General features: G+C 37.8%; 1 protein-coding gene across 1 annotated transcript in view; it reads left to right on the top strand.

Moving 5' to 3' along the window:
- Positions 1-25,824, top strand: part of Elapor2 (endosome-lysosome associated apoptosis and autophagy regulator family member 2) — a 194,133-nt gene extending 168,309 nt beyond the window's left edge. The window contains exons 19-22 of the mRNA XM_052172406.1: positions 7,085-7,211; positions 9,483-9,661; positions 10,665-10,830; positions 25,685-25,824. Coding sequence (XP_052028366.1) covers positions 7,085-7,211; positions 9,483-9,661; positions 10,665-10,830; positions 25,685-25,744 — 532 coding nt within the window. The 3' untranslated portion in view covers positions 25,745-25,824. The remainder of the gene's footprint in view (positions 1-7,084; positions 7,212-9,482; positions 9,662-10,664; positions 10,831-25,684) is intronic.
- Positions 25,825-26,510: the final 686 nt, after the last annotated feature.

Here is a 26,510-nt window from a genome sequence, read left to right as displayed (position 1 = left end):
GTCTTCTGAGTGGAGATTTGTCGAGAAGTACACTTATTAAAGAGGCAAAGTAGATTTATCCTAGGGTACAGCCCGGCAGATCCGCAAGTTGTTTGTGCCTTATTTTAACTGAGTTGCCTTCTTTAAGCATTCATGATTAATGCTCATGTAAGAGCATCCTCTTTATCTCTTTCTCATTTTTAACCTGTTTATGAATGTGTTCAACTGTGTAAGTTGCTTTTTAGTCAATCTAAGTTATTTTGTGAAATCTTCTTGCAGAATCCAAATTCATTTTATGATCATCACAGCCTCTGAGGATGTTGCATCTCACCAAAGGAGATGCTTTGCAGTTCTGTCCCGATAGTGTTCTAGAGTTGAGTACTCCAGGGAGTTATACCACAGGCTCAAATTTAGTCTTTATATCAAAGTCATTAGGTTTATTGCACTCTAATGCAGCATTTGGTTGAGACATCAAAGAAGGCCTATTAATGCCAAAAAGTCTATCTATTTGAAATTAAGAGTCAAAGATAGACTAAATTAGTTTCTTATTGATTCCCTCTGATTCTTTATAGAAAGATAATAGATATCCAAATTTGGAAAACAAGATAACACACACAAAAAAAATAAGACCAAATATGTTCTTGGAACAGAAATGTACTGATGCATATAAAAGCTTTATAAACATTTGAAAATACTCAAAAAACAAAAACAAAAACACTGTAATCAAGAAAGGGAAACCTTTAATGTAGATATTTTAAATTGTGCAGTTCGACCATGAATAAGTTATTTGAAGAGATGGTTACACAATCACATTGCAAAACATTCATACATTTTTTAAATAGAGGTAACAAAACTGAACTTTTTTCCCACCAAGGGGAAAAAATCTATAGATAAAGGAAACTAGAAAGCGAGTTAACCAATGTGGTCTTGAATAGGTGCTAACTTGTGATAATTAATCTTAGAAGAATTCTTTAGAAAGGGGAATCTGTAAAGTTGTGTTTTTAAATCCCTTGCTCTAAGAGTCACAGGTAAAAAAATACCCTTATGTTAAAATTCAGTTGGTTAGGCTTGAGAGTTTGTGTTCCCCAAATTCATATGCTAAAATAACATCACAATGCTAAATCCCAGCCTAGGGGTATTAGAAAGAAGTAGCCTTGAGAGGTGTTTAGCTTACAGTGGTTCTGACAACATGAATGAAATGGGTGTCCTTATAAAAGTGCCCTATGCCATGTGAGGTGTCCTAAAGAGCTAGCTAGCCTTATGCCATGTGAGGAGTCACTGTAAGACAGCATCATCTGTGAAACAGAGGTCAAGCCCTCACTCAGAAGCAATGTGAACTCAACTTCCTCAGCCTTGGTAAATTTAGAAAACAAGATTCTGTTATTTTCAAGTGAATGTGTTTTCCTGTAACAGGCTAAATAGTGTAAGACACAGTCATACACATACTGAGGCAAGTTACCCTGTTTTATGGATCCAACACTAGAGGGCCTTATCCCAATGTCCAGGATCTACATGCAGAGAGGCTGTTTCAAGAGATGCCAAGGCTGAAAGGAATCTTAGGTCAGGTGACAGCCTCTATAGTCTGGCACGCTCCAGATGACTGGATTCAAATTCTGAAATGTAGTTTATTTCAAAGAATCAAAATTGGGTGCCATCCATAGTAAAAGAATCATTGGGTTAAACGGACTAAGGACTTGGTTCTAAGCTGCATTTAACCTAAGTGTATCCTTAGAAAAGTGAAGTCTACCAAGGAGAAATCCCTAATCACTGTTTTGACACAGTGCCAACCTTATAAAATGACATGAATATCTAGATTTTTTTCCTTGAAGTTTGTCCTGGGAGCTGGAGAGATGGCTCAGCGGTTAAGAGCACTGACTGCTCTTCAGAAGTTCCTGAGTTCAAATCCCAGCTACCACATGGTGGTTTACAACCATCTGTAATGAGATCTGATGCCCTGTTCTGGAGTGTCTGAAGACAGCTTCAGTGTACTTACATATAACAAATAAATAAATCTTAAAAAAAAAAGATTTTGTCCTTTTGTCAGTTCCCTAGAAGCTGACTTGTGTTGTTCAAAGTCTTCAAGCTTTGTGTTGCCTTGAGCTTCCCAAGTTTGCTCTCTTGCTTTACGCATTGTAATAGTCTAGTGACAACAGAAGAACTTCAGCTTTGGCAAATTACAAAACCGAGGCAGGGGAAGGAGAAAAACTGTCATTTTAAAGTCCGGTTTGAATCAAAACTTGAGTTATCTGCAGAAATTTTTGCAACTTTAATTATCATTATCTTTTTGTTCATGTTTCATTTCAAAGTTAACAGACTTGCTGCCCTCTCCATACCCCAGGATAAAAGTGTGTTCATCCCTCAGTGGCTCTTCCTTCTTGGGAAAAGTGAGCTAGAGGACATAGGGATAATTTTTGCTAAATGATCAGAAAATATAATGACTTTAAAAATTGAAAATTGTTGTTATATTGCAATACCTTTTTGATTAGGAATTTGGAGTTTTATTTAAAAATAATTCAAAGAACTATTTTGAGTTGCTTTTCTTGACCTAGAAGGGGGAGGGGAAAAGATGGCATCTTGTGTGGTGAAATTTTACCCATTGTATTTATTCTTTTTATAAATTTGCACATGTTATTTCTTTGATTTATAAGCAGGTAAATTAAGACAACTAATTCTTATTTTTTCCCCTAAAGAACATCTTGCTATTGTTTATAGTTCTGACAAAAAAAACCCTAGGCCTCTATTACTGTATCACGTAAGGAGGACTGTTTATTTGCATCTGAATTGAATCTATCTCATCTACAGTGAAGTCACTTGGAAAGACAGACTTGTTAACAATGAGGTCAACCATTACAGGTGGAGACCCTTGTATTCATGTTTTAGGATGGCTTGGAATGTACTTAGTTAACAGAGAATTTGAAATTTTGCTGGTATCTAGGAAAATACAGTTTTGAATTGTATATAGATACAGGCTTGTGAGTATTGGAGCCTTTCTTTGTTCTTGGTGAGCTTGACTAAGGGAACTAGGGTGCCACATTATCAATGGTCACCAATGTTACCCTGATCCAGTAGCTTACAATTCTGTTGTTTCATACCCAGAAGAGTATGGAACCAGGGACAAGAAGTGAGCAGAGTGAAAGTAGATTAATTGAGGGAAAATGAGAAAAACTCCCAAGACTTGAAGGGTCTCTAAGGGAGTTTCTCTGTTTAGTGAGCTTTTATGGATCTTATGGCCAAAACTGAATATCAATAATCTCTATTTTGGTAATAATCTAATCTTTGGTTAGAGCAGTCCACAAGACTTATGCATGTTCCTTCCCTTGGCCCAACTCTTCATCCATTTATGGGGTGGAATCATTTGTCTTGTATCGGTAGCTCATGATTTACCATAGCCCATCTTTGCTGTCTGTTTGAGGTTATTAACGTGTCATTTACAGTTAAGGGGGAAGGATGAGTAAAGATGGAAGAGTAGGGACAAAACAGTGCTCACCTACATACCTACCAAGTTCAAAGAAAACATCTATTCTATGACTCCAAAGGAAGTGAGTTGCCTGGAAAGGAAAGGAAGATGATAACCAAGATCAGACTGGGAAACACTAGATAAACCACTGAAATACTATGTTTGTAAGGCAACAACTAACTTCAGTAGCACTTTGGGAAAAGCAGTAGAGAAGATGAAGAATCCTTTCTTCTCTTACTCTGGGTCTATAAACAAAAGGAAAATCTTATGAACACAGAGGAAAAATAAAAGGGCCACAAGTCACATGGAGCCAGTGATGGCAAGCCACTTAGTGGCACTGGCTAAGGCTCTGCCTCTTGTGCTGAGACAAGGTGGGAACCAATCCAAAGAAAAACTTAAATCTAACTGCTCTGCCAGGAAGAGGAGAAAACACCATTATCTCCACACTGCAAAGCCACACCCTATTCCACACTAAGTTCAGGTTCCTCAAAGAACCAAAGAACCACACCGACCTGAACTCAAACTCAGTGGCGCATATATACTCATAATGTGGCAGAAGGTAGCCCAAGCCTGTGGTTTAGGACACTATGTAGGCATAAAGTTAGGTACAAATATGTTGGCCATATCAGTGCCTTCGGCATTGGAATCTATTTGGGGAAAATGATACCATGTAGAACACACAGAGATAGGCCATAGACACAATGGGTGGAGCTTTACTCTAAAGTGAAGTTAGTCATTGCTGAAAAGAGAGAATTCAGCTGTACAGTTTGAACTCTAATGGGATGGTAGAGGCAATCAGATCTTCAGGTCTAGACAGTCTGTCTTGCATATATGGTAAGCTCCAAACCACTGGGCTGCCATATTTCAAAACTAAGCTAGATGGTACCTGGGGAACAACACCTGGTGTTGTCTTCTGACATTCTTATACATACACACAAGTGTGCACCCTCATGGACCAACACAACAAACTAGTTAATAGGTTGAACAAACAGTTCATAAGGGATGAAACACAAATGGCTAATAACTATATGAAATAATGTTCAGCATTCTTAGCCATGAGGGCATTGTGTATTAAGACTACATTGAAGTTATATCTCACCCCTTTTAGAAAGGATATTGCTAAGTAAATTGTGAATGCTGGCAAAGATGTATGGAGAAGGGAGTTATTCATTTCTCTGTGAGTATAAATTATTCCAGTGACTATGGAAACTAATGTGGAGGGCCTTTAAAGAAACAAGTATAGAACTGTCATATGACTCAACTATACCACTTCACAGTATACACCTTAACGAAATGTCAGTTAACAGCCAGAGATAATTTATGTTTATTGAAACATAATATACAGTATCCAAGATGAAGGTATCATGATGCATGTGCTCAATGGAGTTTGATTCAGCCATAAAGAAAAATTGAATTAGAGTTGTTTGCAGGGAAATGGGTACAATTGAAGGTCACTATTCAAAGCAAGTATGTTGGATTCAAACACAAATATTCAATATTTTCCTCTTAATTCTGGACCCTATATTCTATATAGATAAAAGTTATAAAATTTCATGACAAGAAAGGAGATGCAAGACCATCTGAGGAGTGAAAGAGTATTTGGGAGTGTATGAAAATGGAAGGTGAGGGGTGGGAGATCAAAGTGCATTATGTCAATATACCTATAACATTTTATGTTGTGGCCTTTAAAATGGGGGCATATTTAGTTTGCTTTGTTTTGCTTTGTTTCCATATTTTAGCTAATGGATGTTCAGGAGACCCATGCTCAGCTTTAGCCAGGGATCGGAATGAAGATCAGATCCTCTAACCACAGGGATTAGTTTAAGAGGACTGGAAGGTAGATAGGCAAATTAAGAGACTACTCCCAGGATTTTACACATTCATAAAAAATTTTGCTTGCACCAGAACCTTTTCAGATAGATTCTGGTTCAGTCAGAGGCTATACAGAAACAACAGATTAATATAGAGTCACATAGGATTCATCTGTTCCTTAATCAAAGAAGCAAGTTGATGAAGTTGCCTCCCACATCAGGAAGCATAGGTTCATAAAGTATCCACTTAGATTTTGCCCATAGTTGATCTGAAATCTATCCAAGGTCTACTCTGCCCCCCATCTTCATCTTCGCCCCCTTTAAGTTATTGTCAGTCCAAGGGGAACCCAGGACTGTACTGGAGCACAGAATGTTGTATTGATCTAATGGTTGACTTCAGAAATGTCCGTGGTTGGTTTTTCTTCTTATGTAAGAGACCCTGTCCTCTTCCAAAATTACCTCCCCGAGGCAATTCTTCAACAGAAACTATTATCTTCTCGGCATCTGAGGCTCTGGGCTTTAGTTCCTCACTGTCCTCCTTGCTTTGATTTGGATGATCTAGCAAGAGTGACTGACGTGTGGGTTTGATTTTAATCAGTTCCTCATACAACTCTGTCACCTTGGCAGGAAGTTCTTTGATTTCCTTCTGTCTTACTCCTCCTGTGTACTCCTAAACTCAGCTTAGGTGCTGTGAGATCCAAGAAACATTCCCAGAATCTTTTCTTTCTTTTGGTAGCTATGTGTATCTGTCTCTTAAAGTATCAAAGAAAACAGCTGGGGGCCAGTGAAATGGCTCAGTGGATAAAGGTACCATACCAGTAGCCAAGCCTAATGATTTGAGTTTGATTTTTGAAACTAATATGGTAGGAGATAACTGACTCTTGTAAGTTGTTTTTCTGATCTCCACATAAGTGGTTTAGCAGGTTCATAGACAACACACACACACACAGACACACACACACACACACACACACTGTATAAAAAAGTAACTGTATAGAACCATAATTCCATGCAATCCATGCAAACTATTTAATCAGTATATAAGTCAGTGATTCTTCAGATTCTTAACAGAAGTGTATAGTCATGACCACACCAAGTTTAGGTCATTTCATCATTTCCTCAGGAATCTCTGAACCCTTTGATTCTCATCTTCCTGTACATCGACCCTCTTTCCAGGCCCTAAATAGCAAATCATCTGTTCTCTGTCCCTCTTCTAGACTTTCATATAGGAAGCATCATATAATGTGCATTATTTCTGACTGCTTTTCTCACTTAGCCCAGTACATTTTAGTGTTCATCTAAATTGAGGCACATATCATTATTGCATTCCTTTATATAGTCAATTAGAAGTCCCCCAGACAGTTATACTTACCTATTTATTCACTGCACATTTGGGCTCTTACTACAGTGGTCATTTTGAGCAATGTTTCTGTTACCAACCTTAGTGTGGAATACTTGTTGCTTGTCTTGGGTTTATACCTATGAGCATACATGCCTGATTATATAGTACATTCATGTGTAGTTGTTTAAAGAATTGCTAGACTCTCTGAAAGTAGAGGGGCTATTCACATTCCCACCTGCAACATATGAGGGTTCTCTTTTTTTCACATTCTCCCTGTACATGGCTTTATTTGTTTCTTTTACTGCAGCCACAAGGATTGTAGGAAGCATGGGTGGGAGGACTTTCACTGTGGTCTCTGCTCCCTTAGGCCATTTCTGTTTTCTACAAGTGTTTCCTCAGCATTAACACAAGATTCCCAGTATGCTTTGAGAACTGCAGAATTGATTGGAGATGGTTAAATGCATTAAAAAGGCTGTCTTTTCTTTAAAATTCTAGCAAGTGTCCAGCTGGCACCTGTGATGGTTGTACATTCTACTTTCTATGGGAGAGTGCAGAAGCTTGCCCTCTGTGCACAGAGCATGACTTCCATGAGATCGAGGGAGCCTGCAAGAGGGGGCTTCAGGTAAGAACTAACCTATGAAGGCACCCTGAACAGATGTCAACTGCTCTTCCCCATCACGTCTATGAATAAATGAAGATTTCTTTGGATTGTAAAGCTTCATGACTGAACAAAAATAAGGATCTTGAAAGTACTTCAGTGTTTATTTTTAAAAATTCTAAGCATTTGATTTTAAGGACTGCTTCAGTCCTATTTCCTTCTCTGCTCTGCCCAGTTTTCTACTTTGTGTTGACTGGGCATGCACTTCCACTATTCTGTAAGTATTTCAAATATAGATCTGTATAGTTTACAGGATGTAAGTTCTTCACATATAGCTGATAGAAGCAGAAAAGCCTTCATGGCTTGTGAGAGAAATACTCTTATCAAATTGAGATCTCAGAAAGTCTATACCAGGTTCAAAGTATGTGCTAAGCATCATATCTAATATTAGGCAGTAATAAAGATTTGAAGTGATACTGTGTTATCAGTAAGAGAAACGCTTTTGAATTTATCACTAAATTTATCTTAATCCTGTTACAAAATCCCCCTCCACGCTGGTAGAAGGGGCTGTTCAGCTGCGCTGTCAGCTTTCTGCTTCTGGCAACACCTGACCAGATGATAAGATCAAGCTTTCTAATGAATAGTTTTAGAGTGACTGTGAACTTTCCTTAGTTACATTTCTTTGTTTGACAGTATCCGAAGAACCGAGTAGATAGTTTGGCATTTTGTGTTAACACGAATCTCTATGACTTTGAGGTTCTGAGATGCTTAGAATATAGCCACTAGACAACGGAGTTTTTAAACACACCTTTTATTCATATACATGTGATAAAACTGTCTAGGCTTTCACGCGGACGTTTTTGGTGCTGTTTGTAGAATGTGCGTCAGATGAGGTCCGCGGGTGATGGGGTTTACATTTACTCTAGTTTACACCTAGATGGTAGTGAGCCCAAATGGGCCTCTGCATTTCCCATCTCCTCATTCTTACAAAAATATCACCCAATTCAAAAGTAATGCATTGATGTTCAATTCAATCAGAATGATAATAGTTGCTGGAGAGATGACTCAGTGGTTAAGAGAACTGACTGCTCTTCCAAAGGTCCTAAGTTCAATTCCCAGCAACCACATGGTGGCTCACAACCATCTGTAATGGTGATCTGATGTCCTCTCCTGGTATGTCTGAAGACAACTACAGTGTACTCACATACAGATAAAGAAAGAGTAATGGTTGTCAAACACTAAAACCACAGGATCACTAATAGCCCTTTCTAAGAAAATGCACAGGGAGATATCACTTGAAACCTTACTGAAACTTTTCCCCCATAGTAAATCACTCTCCTGCCTATTGTTCATAACTGATGGTAGAAATCTGTCTATGCACATAAGATATGAAGTAAAACACAGCTGGATCTTTTTGTTAGAGTTCAGATAAAGTGACCATCACACAACAGATAATTGAGTGATAAACCAGATATAAAGCAGAATTCCCCAGTACATTGGACTTAATGCTCATTGTAAATAACTACTGATCACAATGTATGCTAAGGTATAAAAGGAAGAATACACTGAACTCTGATTTTCATAGGTGATCTGCCTCATTTTAGCACTTTATTTTTAAAAATTGTTCACTGGTTGTCACTTGCTATTTAAAGCACATTGCTTTAGGAATTGAGTCATTTACTTTGGGAGGGTGAGAATGCTTGGTATGGGTAGTGAAGACCCAAGCTAATGCCCTCCCTAGTTTGGCAAATAAAATCACTGTGCATCTTTGGTACCTAACTTTACATGAGCCATTCAAGTTGGTGAACTCTGGTACACTTACATGCCCCAGGGCCATGGTGTGTGGGCAACTTCATTCAGAGACAGATTTATTGGGTTGAATGGCTTACCTGATATATGTGTGCAAACTATTCTAAGTAGTTGTACTAAGTAGACTGAGAGTATATTTAAGAACAATATTTAGAAGTCCAGAGTCATCAAATTTTGAGGAAAACAACCCAAAAGAACTGTCAAAGTAGAATAATTTTTACTCTACTTCTTCAGCATGTTGTGATGTGACATTCTGATGTGACAGGATTTTACATTTTAATTTATTTACTCATTTTCTATATCTCTTTACTTTCTTGCTAGATATTCTATAGTATTAACTGAATGGGAAATACTCTTTATAACCATAAATAGAGTTAGCAAAACTCTTCTGTGTGATAAATGGTCTAAGTACTAATTCTAGCTTTTACAGTTCTAAATCTTATTATTGCTCATCTCACCTATGGCCTCATTTATTTGTCTTAAAAGGAAATATTATATGTATGGAATGAACCTAAGTGGTGCATTAAAGGGATTTCTTTGCCTGAAAAGAAGTTATCAACCTGCGAAACAGTTGACTTTTGGCTGAAAGTGGGAGCTGGTGTAGGGGCGTTCACAGCTGTTTTATTGGTGGCTTTAACGTGCTACTTTTGGAAAAAGAATCAAAAGTAAGTAACCTCATTAAATGATCTTATAGGAACTGGAAAGTCTGTTTATACTGTGAGAATTTTAGACCTAATTGTATGTCTCCTAGCCCCTCAGTACCACGAGGCATTTCTGGTAAGAAAGGTATAGGCAAGGCATTTGACAAAATAGAGAGGATAAAGGATTCTTATTTTGATAGGCGAAAGTCAATAGAATGTTACTGACCACTGGATTAGTTATTTGTTTGAAAAATGAAAAACTCTCTAAGCTACCCAGATAGGAACAGGGCTGAGACTGGAAGGTGAGATAATTTCTTTCTCTGACATAATCTGACTTCTTGTTCTATCCAGTTCACTTACAAAGATGTTTTTAAACAAATAGACTAAGCAAATGAGCAAATATAATTTTTATTTATTCCAAGTCTCAAAGACTCTGGTGCCAAATGTTGAGTCTGGCCCTTATGTGCATCTGTTACATGGCTTGAATCTTTGGGGAGGATTTAGAGCTTAGCGAGATATGGTAGATCTATGTTCTATTTTCTAGGAATAATTATAGTATATGAAGTAGTAACTAATGAACAAAAGCACAAATGGAGTAGAGATACAGTAACAAGCAAATCGTCTGCTCAACGTTCTCATCTTCATGGCCTAAACCTTAGATAATGTGATAGTGAATTGGTATCACATTACTATATTAAGCAAAGGCATTCTGACCTCAAGGCTTTTCTTTGTTTTATAAATGTTCTATATAATTGGACAGTAAGGTCGATGTAAAATAAGTGGTAAAATTAACTGTATTGAACTGAATCTCTGACATCCTGTGGAATATTTTTATGTAGATAGTTAATAAGTGAGAACTATATTTAAAACTATAGCCACAGATGAGGCAAATTTGCTGTTGGATAAACTATATAGGACTATCAGGACTATTTTAGAAGCTGGTCTAAGAATGTTTATAATAAATATGAATTTATTACTAGTATAATGGCTAGATCAATTTTTACTTCTGTATTTACCCCATGCTTAGGCTGGAATACAAATATTCTAAATTAGTAATGACGACTAACTCAAAGGAGTGTGAACTCCCAGCTGCAGACAGCTGTGCTATCATGGAAGGAGAGGATAATGAAGAGGACGTGGTATATTCCAACAAACAGTCACTACTAGGAAAACTTAAGTCTTTGGCCACGAAGGTGAGAGCTGACTTTTAACCGGGAATTACTGAGCATTTATACATCAGGGGCCATACTCCATTCATGCCAGCTGTGCCACCCAGCACGTATGTGCCTCACCAGTGTTTACTCACCTGCAGTGCTCTGAGAAAGCTTATTATAATACGTTAATAGCTGAATACAGTATTTATAAATTAATAAAGTAGAAATGATGTGTACAGCTTCCATGAGAGTTTGAGAAGAAACTTTTCTATATTAAAATGATTCAATACTGAGTGATTCTACAGCTATTAAAAATTGTTTTGTTTGGTTTTTTTGGAGAAAGAACTTAAAATTGGGAAGGGGAAAGGATCTGGAAGGACTTGGGGGAGGAGAATAATATGATCAAAATGTATACATTTAAAAATTGTTTTAAATAAAAAATAATAAAAATATTGAAATATTTTTAAAAATTGACAAAGAACTACAGGCAATGAAGAAAAACCAAGAACAGGAGAAATAGTCTTTCTCATGGAAGAGCTCATGGATTGATTATTAAGTACCAAATGGCCAGTGTTGAAATGTATACATATAAGTAACATATACAGACTAAAAAACTATATTTATGAATACAAATATGTATTTGTAATAACAATTAAAGCAAAAGGGGCATGAGTCTGAATGGGAGAGTGATTGTTCATGAGTGGGTTTGGAGGGAGTAAAGGAGAAGGGGAAATTATATGATTATACTATGATCTCAAAAATAAAAATTAAAAGTATTGAGATATCTTTGTATGCTGAAAGGTCAGCAAGTTAAAACAAAAGTGAAAATAAGTTAATGATTCTATTTCTATATGATAAATATGTATGCCAATATTGATACAATAAGCAATTAATAGTATCTTCTTTGGGGAATTGGAATCTAATGAGCATCTTTGAAATAAAACATTTTAGTAATTCTCAAGTTTTCACAAAGATCATGTACCATTTTATAATCTTTAAAACAAAGCTTGGTTAATAAAAGATCTTATATCTATCTATACCTTTGTGTTTATTTCACAAATAATACTCGATAACTGGACAGATGTTTATGGTATCATGTTGGATGTCGTCATGCTATTGGCTTTGTTGTGACAGCTGTGTACAAAGAGAAAGTGAAACCTTAAGTAGTGTTTGAAATGACATTTCTCTGACATTCTTCACCATTGAGATAGAAGAAATGTCAGTGTACCAATTGAAAATAAAAACACATAGAATGAAAAATCAGGAAGAAAGTGCATTTCAAATGATTTGCAACAAGAGGGACAAGTGACAAACGGTGGCATTGCCTGCGATGATGGCCCAGTAGTTCAAATAGCTGCACGCAGGCGTAAGGACCAGCGTTTGCATCCCTAGAACACACATGGATGCAGACGAGCTTGTTGGTCCATCTGTAATTCAGCCTCAAAAGGTGGGATCCCCGGAGCAAACTGCCTAGCAGGGTGAGCCATGTCTGTGACCTCCGGGTTTCATAGAGAGACCCCGCCTCACTGAATAAGATGGAAGATCACCAGGTTAGTTAACTTCTGATATCAACCATTGATCTTGGTATGCAAACACATCTAGACGTGTAAACAGGCATGAGCCCACACACACAGGAAAAGAGAAAAAGAAAAAAAGTATTTGTAGGCATGATTTAGTAACCATTTTCTTTCACTCTCCTACTTTAGGCCCATAAATATTGTTAATCATGTAAGAAGAAAATGAATAGATTGTATTTCTATGATGTGCTTTCTTTATTAATTTGGGATTTTCAGGAGAGTATGATTACTGTGAAATAACAAACGTATAGTGATTGTCAAAATTAATGTTTTCCCTATGTGTTAGCCAACAAATGAGCCTGCTAGTTTCACATATACTTTAAAGCAGAAAACCAAAGACAGTTTAGAATTTACGGAGATGCACTGGGCAGTAGGGGTACCTGTTGCCAGTTCTCAGCTCTCATGGTCGTGTGCAGAAGAAATGATAACACACTTTGCATCCTAAGCTTTGAGAATATGAATTTCGTTCAGCATGAGCAGGAAACATGTCTGTCCTTTGTTCTTTACTGTATTGGCCAGATATGACGCCTGCCACTGCTACAGAAGGAGAAGCCATTTCCAGGACAAGTGCACGTACCTGAAATTTACTGTAGAAGGAGAAAAATAGTTTACCCTTAAAGGCTGCTTTCTATATAAACTTACTTTCCTATTGTTTTTATCTTTTATCATTTGATAGGTTCATACATTTATAAAACAAAATTTTCATTTTCATTCCCCATTCTTGAGAAATAGTATGGAACAAATGTACATCAGTGTTTTTTGTCCTAGCATTGCAGACATGTAGGAGGAACATAGAGCACCATCTCCCAGTTATATCTAAACTGCTTTTCTCTATCATCTTGGCTTTCGATGAATTTTCCTTTGAGTACATTCCATCCATCATTCTGGTTGGTGTGACTGCCATAGGCTGGGATGAAACCTTGTCCATTTTCTCTATACATCATTGAAATGAAGCCTGTGTCAATATTAAGTAGGAAAATGAGACTAGTTTGCATCACTTAAGCATAGGCCAGTTCCAGACACACCTAGCCAAACGTAAATACGTCATAAATCATTAGATTCTACTTTAGAGAAGTAAATGTCTTTGTTGTGTTGACATTTCTACTCAGCCAGAGACCTTTCCACTGACAGAAGACTGTTTCTGCCATCAGATTCAAGTGGAATAGATAGGGATAAGAATTAATACCCCCTCCCCTAAAAGCCTGACATAGAGACCTAATATATTTCCTACTGCCTCTATATGGACTCTGTGAACAATGTGTATACCTCAACTATAATTATCATTGTAATCTAAGATATGTCAATTGATCAAGGTAATGTAAAATAGGATGTATTAATGATTGTACAGCTTTTCACCCTCCAATGTGCATTATAGGATGTAGTATAGTAAATTGTCTATACTTATGTACAGAGAATGAGTTGATGTTGAATTGAATGTTCTTAGACATGGGGCCAGTGACTACCTAGTTAGAGGCAGATACAAACTTATAACACCTACACTAAATAAATAACTGTATAAGAGGAGTATGAATAGTAAGTAGGTTATTTACTCATTAAGAAAGCTTCTTTTTTTTTAAGATTTGTTTATTTCATGTATGTAAGTATACTGTCACTGTCTTCAGACACACCAGAAGAGGGCATCAGATCCCTCGATGGTTGTGAGCCACTATGTCGTTGTTGGGATTTGAACTCAGGGCCTTGGGAAGCGCAGTCAGTGCTCTTAACTATCTCTCTACTCTGAGGAAGCTTCTTATGCTTCTCTAGTGGTTGCATGATATATTTGGGATGTTGTCTTAAAAACTGAAGACTTTTTAGTGATCATTCCTAAGGGTAAAATCACCATGTTGTTAGGAGACAAAGTTAACTTCTGGTTTCTACACTATGATCTCAGTGGTATGCTGGATGTCTTTGGAATTCATTATTAGTTACAGTTGTTGGATACTACAAGTAGGCCGCATATCAGTCAGGAAACACAAGCTAATTGTCCCTATGAAGGAGCCTCTTTGATGGTTAATAAAATGTAGGGGTTTCAGTCCATCCCAAATAACCATATCCCTTCTACTAATAGACAGTCAGGCAATCCAGCTTTTCTGTTTGTACCACACATTGGTTGGCCTTTGTAGCCTTGTGAGATTGCTGAGTGATGGCCATGGGAATAGTGGTGTTAGTACTGGGACAGGAGCTGGGGCTGTGTCACCCTGCACATGATGGATTTCTCAATAAGACTGAAAGAAATGGCCAGAAAATTGTGAGTGGATCATGTGGTAGATATGGCAGACCAGAAAGTCATACAAAGTAATGGTACCATTTGAGAGAGCCACACCTTGGCATCTTAGATGTGTCTTTCCAACTGCCCTTCATCTGTGTTCTGCCCCTTCATTGCCAGCGCCCTGTTTCTGTACCTTTATAATCACTCATCTCTACACTTCCCAGTTTCTACTCAGATTTATTCTCTAGAACATTCAAGGGCAAGAGGGCCAGGGAACTTTACAAAGCTTCAGCGATCCAATGTGTGATCCACTTTTGTCAGCATGTGCTATTACAGGGAGATACAGTTTGCAGTATATACAGCAAGAGAATATTATACTCTTGATGTAGGGTCATGACAATACAAGACAAAGTTGCAGGTAGCAAATATATTTTTTCTTACTTCCTGACTATTATTTATAAAGTCACTGTAAGGTGACTCTTCATGTAAAAGCATACTTACTGACCAAAATTCTGTAAGAAGATGAGTGAGAGAGGTAAAAAGATAATCAGAAGCTTTTCTTTAAAAAGTTAGTTTATGAGAATTAACTCTGTTTGATGATACCGTCTACCATCCAATGGCAGCAGGTGTGGAAGGCCCATGATACCACCATTTCAGCTTACTGCTGGGTGACTTTGATTAAAAAAGTAGTGTGCCATTGTCTTAAATAGTTCCCAAATCCATAATCTTTATATAGGGCAAAACTGGTGAAGCTAGAATGATCTTATTAGTGATAAGGTACTACTAATAGAAAAGAAATAATTAAAAAGAGAAATGCCACCAAGTGTCTATGAAAAACCTGGCCAGCCATTGCCATAAATCCCATGCCTGGCATTCTGTGGTAACCTCTGTATCAGCAATACAGTTTTGGATCCTGTGAGATGGCTTAGCAGGTAGAGGTGCTTAAGAGGTGCTTATTGCCAATCTTAAAGACCCTTGTTCAGTCTCCTAAACCCATATGGGAAAAGGAGAGAAATGACCCTGGACATTGTTCTCTGACTTTTATACACATGCCAGGACACATGTATGCACACTAAATAAGTAAATATGTATTTATATATGTATTATATATATATGTGTGTGTGTGTGTGTGTGTGTGTATGCAGTCATTTACTGTGTCTATAGTGTCTACAGTGCTATGTCTATAGTGGTAGGTGGGGTGATGGATCAGTATAGCCTCTGGGGCTTATGCAGTTTTGAAGAGAAGCTTGAATCCCTTTGGAATTTGTATAAGATGGGTTCTTGCTGTGGGCATTTCTCTGAGTGACATGTTTGATTTATTCAGAAGCTAATATCTTTTTCCCTCAGTTTTATTGTCCTCTGGAAGATTGTATAATGTTCTAAGAGTCAGTCAAAACAGATGGATCATTTGCAAAAGCTCATGAGTTAGTTACATATATGCAAATCAGAGAGTGAATACCTGTAGTAGCCAGGGATTACTGACAGAAACCAGAGACAATAGTAAGTCAGCCTTGGCACACGCTAAAATGTTGTTGAGTAAAGAATCCCATTGACCCTGTGGTTTTCTTTTGCTCTATAGAGTACAATGAAGTAAGATTTTCCTCAAAGCCTTAAGGAAGGCTTACTCTCTGTCCCCACTGACACACCATAAATAGGACTATCAAAGCATAAAGTTGTAAGGTCAGCACAGGAGTGATAGTGTGAGTGGAACACAGCAGCGAGTGAATGGCAGTATCATATCTGACATGTCTGTCAAATAGATGAGAGGGTGATGCAGAAACACATTGGGGAAAGGTCCACTGCAGATGGGGCTCTCTCGTATTGCCAGAATCTGTAGTTATCAGAATCATCTGCTACAGAAAATTCTTTCATAAGGTTGTGGTGAGGATTATGATGATACGCAGGTAGTGAGTATACCCTAAGTTTCTGGACAGTTTTTAAAATTCACTTTATGCCCCCTTCCCACAATCCTTCCCCCATTTTCCCTTCTCCTTTGAGTAGGTGGTGGTCCCCGTGGGTATTCCCCAAACCTGGCATTTCAAGTCTCTGCAGGGATAGGCACATCATCTCCCACTGAGACCAGACAAGGCAGCTCAGCTAGAAGAACATATCCCATACACAGGCAGCAGCTTTTGGGGGTAGCCCCTCTTCCAGTTGTTCTAGTTCCACATGAAGACAAAGATGCACATCTGCTATATGTGTGTGGGGAGGCCTAGGTCCAGCCTGTATATGTGTTTGGTTGGTGGTTTAGTCTTTAGAGCTCCAAGGACCCATGTTAGTTTACTCTGATGAACTTCCTGTGCAGTTCTCTTTCCAGGCCTTTAATCTTTCCCCCTATTCTTCCATAAGAGTCCTCAATGTCTACCTATTGTTTGGGTATAGGTGTTTGCATCTGTCTGAGTCAGCTAGTGGGTGGAGTCTCTCAAAGGACAGCCATGCTAGACTCCTGTCTGGAAGTATAACAGAGTGTCATTAATAGTGTTAGGGATTGGTGCTTGCCCATGGGATGGGTCTTAAGTTGGGCTGGTTATCGGTTGGCTATTCCGCAGGCCATGTCCTGGAGATGTCCCCTGCATCCCCACTCCTGTCAGTTGCAGATTCCTAATCATTTTTATGGCCACGTGTCCATCTCTCCTGTCCCTCCCCACACCTGATCTTGAAACCCTCCCCCTTTCCCTCCACATTCCTTTTCCCACCCAATTCTCTTCTTCCTTCTGCCTCTTATGACTATTTTCTTCCCCCTTCTGAGTGATATTCAAGCTTTCTCATTTGTGCCTTCCTTCTTGTTTAGCTTCTTTGGATCTATGGATTATAGCATGGGTATCCTGTACTTTATGGCTAATATCTACTTATAAGTGAGTATGTTCTAGACAGATTTTAGCATATGCTACGTGTTAGTCCCAGTTGAGAAGATTCTACTTTTTGATTAGCTAACATGAAAGAACATATAGATTAATCCAATGATAAACAAAGAGTCAAGGTGGGAGCTAGTATGTTTACCATGACTTCTGCTTAGATTCAGGGTTATAGCCCTTCCTATGTAGTAATAGGAATGTTTCTTATCATGTCTCTGACTTTCATTGGGGGTTTATCAGATACATTTCCAAGTAAAGGTATCTAAGAATACATATGTTAACACAGGTGGGATTGAAATGAAGGTGTCGAACATACTGAGAAGATGTCACTTGGGTATCAGAAGGCAGAGGTGTGTGAAACCTTAGCTCACTCACTTATTGCAAAAACGGCAGAGGAGTTAGGAACCCTGGGGTAGCTTGTAGCCTTTCTTTACATGGGATTGCTCCTGATGGGAGAATACATCTAGAGCTTAACACTTGGGGGAAATACAAGCATGTAACATAATCCTACTATGTTTGCAAATGTTGAAACAATACCAACAATTTCTTGAATGGCCACATATTCTACACATTCATACTATGTTCATCTCTGCTCTATTCTTTGCTTAAATCCTCTCACAGATCCAGAAAGGTTAGTGGCTTGGCGTTACTGCCTCCAGCGCAGGAATGTTGGAAGTTTCACTGCCAGGCTCCTTAGTAGACGGCATTGGAGTGCATGCCCTTCAGCTCCTCCTTGTGACAGAAAATCTTAGGTTCTCTGCTAATCATCATCTTCCCGGGCAGCCAATGACAGGGTAGATGAGGATTAACCATGAAGACAGAAAGAATTTCTGACATCAAATAGACTTTGTATTTGTTCTTATTTACAGTCAACTCAGCTGTCGCACATTGTCCGACAAAACTAATACTTCCTATTCATCCAAAGTCATGCTGAACAAATTGCAAGGTTGATATTGCTGACACATCTGTTTTAGTTTTGAGACCTTTTGAATCACAAGCCACATCACAATTGATTTTTGTGGGAGGCCACGGATCTCCTGTCATTTGTTGATTTGGATGTAGCTTATATACTGGAGCCTTTCCTATCCCCGAGAATCCATTTTAATCTAGGGTATTCTTTGCTCCATTTTCTTGCATCTAATTAATACTTGGGTTTAACATAAAGGATAGAGGAAATGTCTGGGTGATAGCTGGCTATAACTATTAATCTGGATTTTATTTGGTCAACTTCTTATAATATAGTGATCTCCGTATGCCTTATGACTCCATCTGGGAGCTATGGGAAAGCACACAGTCTGCTCAATTCTATGCAATATGTTCTTGTGTGAATTTATTTTCAAGAAAAATTTCCAGAGAAAACCAGTGCTTTGTGATTGTTAATCTGGAACTGCACAAAATCTTGAGGCATTTTTCCCTCTATCTGCTTCTATTTAATTAATTGATTTTTTTTGTGTGTGTGCATATTAACTTATGTGGATGCTTGTGTGTTTTAGAGGGACGGTGAACAGGTATATGTGTATGCATGTCTGTAGAGGTCAGAAGTCATTCCTCAAAGGTCTGGTCTCAGGTAACATTCTTTATGGGGAGTCCACATTGTTTTTTGACACAAGATCTCTCATTGGCCTGAAGCAAAGCTGTAGGTTAGGCTGACTGGCAGCAGGCCCCAAAGATTTGGCTATTTTATGTGCTGGGATTTTAAGAGCCTACCAGTCCATGCTTTTTATACATGGGCTCAGGAGACCTAACTAACTGAGCTGTCAGTAATGGTTCTGAAGATTCCTTGTATAATCATGTTAACTTGATTGTTTTGGCTAAAGGTTAAGAGATTAGTAGAACACACTACTGGGCATGCTCGTGTGGATATTTCAGAGATGATTGAATTAAGAAATATCTCATTTAACGGCTCAGTCGCTTGATAGATCGCTTGATTAGGAGATGGGACTTCCTTGGATGAAGCAAGTCATTTGTGCCTAGGTCTTGGGTCTTTATCTTGCTGTAGTTCCTTCTTATATTTACTTTCTGTGTTTTCTGTCTGCTGGGATATAGGCTATTCTGCCATGCCTTCCTCATATGATGGAGCAATCCCTTCAAAACTATGAACCAAAACAATCCTTCCCTTGACTTATATCTCTGAAGTCATTGGTCACAGTGGCATAAAGTAATTGACACAGCTTGGTAGAATCTAGTGTTTTGAAATCTAAGATGGCCAAGCTGTTGTAGTTCCTAACATGGAAGGGATCCTGCCACATCTTCAAGATTCAAATTTACCAGGCTTCAAACCATAAAATAAATGCTTTTTCTACTATGGTGAAGTTCAGTGTTAACTAGTCTTGGACTATATCTGAGGCCAGTGGCCTGGTTAGTAAGGAAGTCCTTCTGTCAGAGGAGAATCAATATGAGAGCAGTATTCAGCAGTTGGCCTCTAAACCCTTGTCCTACTTCCTACTGCTGGACAAGTATCTTTCCATTACCAGGCAGTAAAATGTAGGACCCCTTATGCTTCAAGGGTTTATTCACGTTTTATGGAAGCTGCAAGCTTTATGGAATATTTTTTTTCTATATTCTTTGTTTACATTCCAAATGATTTTCCCTTTCCCAGTTCACCCCTCCCCCTAAGTCCCATAAGTCCTCTTCCCTCTGCCAGTTCCCCAATCAACCCCTCCCACTCCTCTGTCCTGGTACTCTCTTACAATGCTGGATCAAGCCTTTCCAGGACCTGGGCCTTCTCCTTCCTTCTTCTTGGGAATGATTTGATATGTGGATTGTGTTTTGGGTATTCAGAGCTTCTGAGCTAATATCCACTTATCAGTGTCTGCATTCCATGTGTATTCTTTTGTGATTGGGTTACCTCACTTAGGATGATATTTTCTAGTTCTAACCATTTGCCTAAGAATTTCATGAATATATTGTTTTTAATTGCTGAGTAGTATTCCATTGTGTAAATATACCACATTTTCTGTGTCCATTCCTCCATTGACGGACATCTGGGTTCTTTCCAGCTTCTGGCTATTATAAATAAGGCTGCTATGAACATAGTGGAGCATGTGTCCTTATTGCATGCCGGGGAATCTTCTGGGTATATGTGCAGCAATCTTAAGAACTCATTTCCTGTCAATTCATGTTAATTAGCATCTGAAACTTGAATCCTTCCTTATTTACCAAACCATGTCTCCATTTTCAAGTCTTCATTAACAAAACACTGAAGAATTCTAATGGTTTTGAAATGTCACTGTACTTTTGAGCCAACACGTTGGTCTACCATGGTCTCATATTCTTTAGCAGACTTGAGTCTGCTAAAACACAGCCTTTTAATCTATAGCATGAACAACAGCCAGAATTTGTTTTGTTTGTTCAGTCTTTACATTGTGCAGGGGGTAAAGAGCTAGAAGATGCCTGCATATACAGCACATTGTGAAGAGTAACAACCCCTATCTTGGGGAACCTGTCTTTTGTAATATTGTGCTTTCTATTTGCTCTATATAGGGAGATTCTGTTTTGAACTTGTGGGCTTATAATCAGAATTTACCACTGCTCTGGAAGAAGATAATACCTCTAGCATCCAAAGATTTGAGTTGTTTTAACATTCTTGAAAAGATTATTTGGAATGAAAGATAATCCATGTATTTGGCATATAGAAGCCAAGGGAGAAGGGCACCCCATCATTTACTCAGCTTTCTCTCAACTGGGCAGTATGTTCCAAGGAAGGAAGATACTTTATATAGATGCCAGGGGACTTTTTTAGGAAAAGTGATGCGTAAGCCATACCGTAAAGAATGCCTGGAATTGTTCAGGACAAGAGTAAGTTGAACCATTACAAAGACTGTTAAGTGCTTCCTCATATTTTAGTAACCTATACCCTTGTTATACTAGAGCCAGAACACTGAAAGATGGGAAAAGATTCTTAGACAACATCAGAGGGAATACGAGGTCCACAGAGGTACTCCTCCATGAGAAAGTTCAGAATATGCATTTTTAATAGAACAATTCCAGTCAGCATGATCGTTTTATCCACTTTTAAAAATTTATTGTTTTCAATAATTAAGTCAACCAACATACAAAGTAACGTGATTATTTTGACATTTCACACACGTTATACTTCTCGTTTCCCTCCCTTGCTACCCTCCCCTATCCCCTGCTCTTTCCCATCACTCATTGATAGCCCACCCCTTTTTATATCACATGTATTCCATTAGTCTATCTTCCCTCCCCCTCCCACCTTTTAAACATCTACTCCTCCCATTTCATGGGCCCCTTTCTAATTTTAACATCTACCCGCACCCACCCAGATAAACACATACAAGAGAAAACATGCAGTTTTGTCTTTCCTAAACTGGCTTATTTCACTCAACGTAATAATTTGCATTTTATTCGCCTTTTCCTCCTACAAAGGTCATAATTTTACTTTTTCTTTTGGCTGAATAAAGTCTCATAATGTATATAATTACATTTTTTATCCTTTCAGATACTTATGGACATCTAAGCTGGTTCTATTTTTTCTCTGTTGTAAATAATAATTCATAAATGCAAATGTAGAGGTATCCTTGTAATAGGAGTTAGAGTCCTCTGAATATACAGTCAGGAGAGATATACTTGGGTCATATGGTAATTCCATACTTGAGCTTTTGAAAAAATTTTCTATTAATTTCCATGAAGGCTTTATGAGTTTATATTCCTATCAGCAGTGTCTGAGGGTTCTTTTCTTCTAACATTTTTGCTAAAATTTGTTAACATTGTTATCCTGGTGACAGAAATTTTGACTGGGTGAAATGAAATCTCAAAGCAATTTTAATTTGTATTTTCCTGCTGGGTAAGAATGTTGAAAACATTAAAAAATATTTCTTGGATAGTTATGTTATTAACTTTCATCCTATTTATTAGTTTGAAGATATTTTTGGTATTTTGTTTTTGAATTGCTTTATAGGTCCCAGGTATTCATATAGAAGTGCAAAGGACCCTGAATACCAGAATGCTTCTAAGCAGAGAGACATTGATGAAGTATCTGATATTAAATTATATAATGAAGTGATAATAACAAAAACAGTGTGGCACTGGCACAAAGACAAGTGTATAAAGTGATGGAATATTTAGTAAATGACTTAGAAATAAGCCCACATAGTGACAGTCACCTAATTTTTGACAAAAGTCACAAAACATGCATTGAAAGACATCCTCTTTAACAACAGGTTCTAGAAAAACAATATCCACATGTAGAACAATGAAATTGGATTCCCATTCCACATCCTATACACACAAAAATCAAAATGGAAACCAGACCTTAATATAGAACTTGAAAAATTCGAACTGCAGGATGAAAATATACAAAAATATTCTTTAAGATACTGGCAGGGCAAAGGCAAAGGCAAGGACTTTTTGCAAAGGACTCCAGCAGCAGAAAAATAATCTCAAGAATTAATAAATAGGATCATATGAAATTAAAAAGCTCATATAGGAAAGGAAATGATTACCATGTTGAAGAGAGAGCCTTGTGCAGAATAGGAAAAAAAACTTTGTCAGCTCTGTCAGAGTTTAGTTATTTATTATTTTTACACTTTAAAATGAAAATTTGAACTATTGCAGAAAATATGAGACAATTACATGACACAAATCACTAACATACCACCTAAATTTTATTATGTTTGCTTTGTTACATATCTGATCATCTCTAAATTTTTATCAGTCTTCATAAATTTTAAAGTAAGTTGCAGACTTTGATATGTCTCACTCCTAAACACTTCAGAAATATATTTTAAGGTTTCATTAAGGCAGTGGTTCTCTACTTTCCTAATGCTGTGACCCTTTGATACAATTCCTCATGTTGTGGTGACTCCCAACCATAGTATTATTTCATTGCTACTTTATAACTGTAATTTTGCTACTGTTATGAATCGTAACATGACTGAGGAGTCATGAGCCACAGGTTGAGAGCATGACTTTAGGCAACATACATGCACTGTGAGCATACACAGGGTTTTCCTGAATCCTGGAGAAGGTGTGTCCTTCAACTTCTATGACAATCTCACACACTAGCTTCATCCTGAAAATGACCTCTAGCCCTTTTGCATGGAATCAGGCTTCTATCTCTCAGAGACAATGGCTATAATGATCTTTTAAAACATAGGTTAGTTTTGTATTTTTCAGAGCCTCACACAATCACATCACTAGTGTGCCATATTTTGTGCAAAGTTTTCTTTTTTCCCAAAGGATGTTTGTGAGACATGCATACACGATATTTTAATCAGGAGTGGATTACCTTTTATTTATGAGTGGTGCAATATTATATAGATACCACTTGCTAATGGATACCTATGCTGATTCCAGTGATTAAAGAGAGCTGCTGTTAACATCTAATCTTGTTTTATGTATACTTAAAAATAGGTCTCTGTGATTCAAAGGAGGAAAGCTCAACATTTTTAAATTTCTTTGCTTTATCTTATATTCTGAAGGCCAAAACTTACTTGGTACATTCCTAGTGCATCTGGATGTTTGTTCATTTGCCTTGACTTCACCCAGCCACCAAAAGAAAGCTGAAATTAAATTTTCATGGGTTTCAAAATTTTCTTTATTTTATAGTCATTTATAATATTAGATTTTTCTTTGATTGGGGGGGCTGTCTTTACCTTATGATGGTTTTTAATCTTAGACATTGTGGAGGCACATCTTGCATGTGTACACGGTCATTCAGCGTCACAAGAGTAGCATCTTTTAACACATAGAAGAAGGAATGGAGTGGAGAGGTGTAGGAGGATGGTGAGGAAAGGCTTCAGAAGCTTGTGGAGATTCTTGAGTCCTGTGTGGCATCCTGGTAGGCAGGATCCTGATTTGTCTGATAGGCACTAGGGTTGAGAAATCAACATTCCCCAAATTCCAGTCTCCTGTTTTGCTTCTATAATGTGGTGCTTCACAGCACTTGTTTTAGAGGCAGAGTCTCACTATGTTGCCCTTGATCCTTCTGCCTGAACCTCTCAAGTGCTGGGCTTCAGCAGTGCAGGCTTACAGCACCAGACTCTATTCTCAGTTCATTTTTGTAACTACTTGTTAACAACTGAGGTGAGAGACTTGTCTTGAGTCTTGTTTTGGAAATTTAGAGAGGGTGACATCTATTTCCAACCACCAGGAAGCCTACTCCATGTCCATCCTATCAGCTATCCAATGTCTATTCTCTGTCATTTTCTTGTATTACACTTAAACCTTTAGCACATTTTTGTTTTCCCTTGGGGTTGACAGCTGATTTCCTAGTTCCCTCTCTCCCTCCCTCTCTCCTTTTCTGCCTCTTTCCTCTCACTCTCCTTCCTCCTTGCCTTCCTTTTTTCCCTTTAAACTAAGGGAAGAACTCTAGGGCCCCCCAGATGCTAGGTGATGGCCTGTCACTGAGTTCACACCATATTTATTTTCTATTGAAAATTAATTAATTCATTCATTCATTTCATGTGTCAGAATGTGTGTGTAGGTCAGAAGACTAATTGTAGAATTGTTTTTCCTCCTTCCACTCTAAGGTTTCTGGGGAGCAAACACAGGCTGTTTGGTTTGGTGCCAAACCTAACCTAACCTAACTGAACCTAACCCTAACTCGTTCTTTTTAAATCTTTCTATTCCATAAGGCTTTAAGAACTTTTTCCATATTTAATGAATAAAACATTCATAGATATTCAGCCTCCTATTTCTCTTTTGCCACATTAAAAACTCCTCCTTGGGTGTATTATATAAGCCAGTTTGAATTAAACATTTGATCTATTAACTTATATGACTTCTTTTACATTTTTTAGTAGGCACATGCCCAAAACAATATCCTAAAACATGCAAATTGACTTAATTCATTTTGGTTGTTATCTTTCTTACTATCTAGCCTATGTGATTAGATATGAATGTCTGCAAGATCTGTATTGCCTATAATTAATGTGTTAAGGCCTCTGATACAAGGTCGGGTGTATCCTCAGGGAGAGTCTTCTTGATTTCTTTCTTCAAAAAAAAAAAAAAAAAAGAAAATCAAAGCTGCATCTTCTGATATCTTCTCAGTCTTGTGTTTGTTTCTATTTTGGAGTTGTCTGTCTTATCACTTGGGCATCAAAATTATCCTTCAGGGTATATCCGCTGTTTGTTGTATTTTGCACCTTACTTTAAATGTAAAATCCTAATTGTAAGTGGCAGGCTCATAGGTTAAAGTAGTTTGGGGGAACTTTTGTTTTGGCAATCCAAATCCTAAAATGTTACTGGCATTTCAGTGAGCTGATTTTATTTTATGTTTCCCCCCTTAGGAAAAAGATGACCACTTTGAGTCTGTTCAGCTGAAATCCTCAAGATGCCCCAATATATGAAGAGACAATGCTGTAGCGTTCAGGACCCCCATTAGGACTTGTCCTCACACCTGACATGGCTGTGATCTCACAAAGGAGGTGTGCCAGCAAGAGGAGGAGGCAAAAATGTTCATTGCCTTGTAACACGTCACATACTTTGTCAAACTACAGAAGACAGATGATGTGGGTCTCACTGAAGATGAACCTTAACTCAGGAAGAGCTTTAGCTGTATATACACATAGCTGAAATCCAAGTTTCAGCCCACCAATGCACTGCTAAGCATGCCATATGATTACTGGGTAACTTTAATTCTTTATACTGTCTACATAGAAAATATGTGTTGGAAGTCAGACATAGCATATGCCTTGTGTTTCCATGTGTGTCTTGTTCTTGTACTTTGGGGAAGATTTGGAAAAAAATTTTAAGTTATAATTATTTTTCCCTTTATCTCTCCAAGACTTGAAAACATCTTTTTTTATTAAAATGATGAGAAATGAAAGAGCAAAATTTTCATAGGGTATTTTTCTCTTAACTTCAGAAGTCTAGGATATCAGTAATATTTTGTGAAGTTCTTCACTTGTGTTATCTAAGGTGATAATCACTTTTAAAACATTCTTTCCTTGGAAGCAGTATGAAAAATTTAACTGTTTGAAGGAATCTCATGGGATGGGGTTGGAGAAAAACCAAGAAGAAACCTCAACATTTAATTAATTTAAACAATATGGCGTTATCAGAAGTCAAGGGCTCAAAGTATTAGAGTGTCATTAAAGAATAAAGGGTGCATGT

Source organism: Apodemus sylvaticus, chromosome 2, assembly GCF_947179515.1.
Source record: "Apodemus sylvaticus chromosome 2, mApoSyl1.1, whole genome shotgun sequence".
NCBI classification, from domain to species: domain Eukaryota; kingdom Metazoa; phylum Chordata; class Mammalia; order Rodentia; family Muridae; genus Apodemus; species Apodemus sylvaticus.
This window is presented reverse-complemented; position numbering and strand designations above follow the sequence as displayed.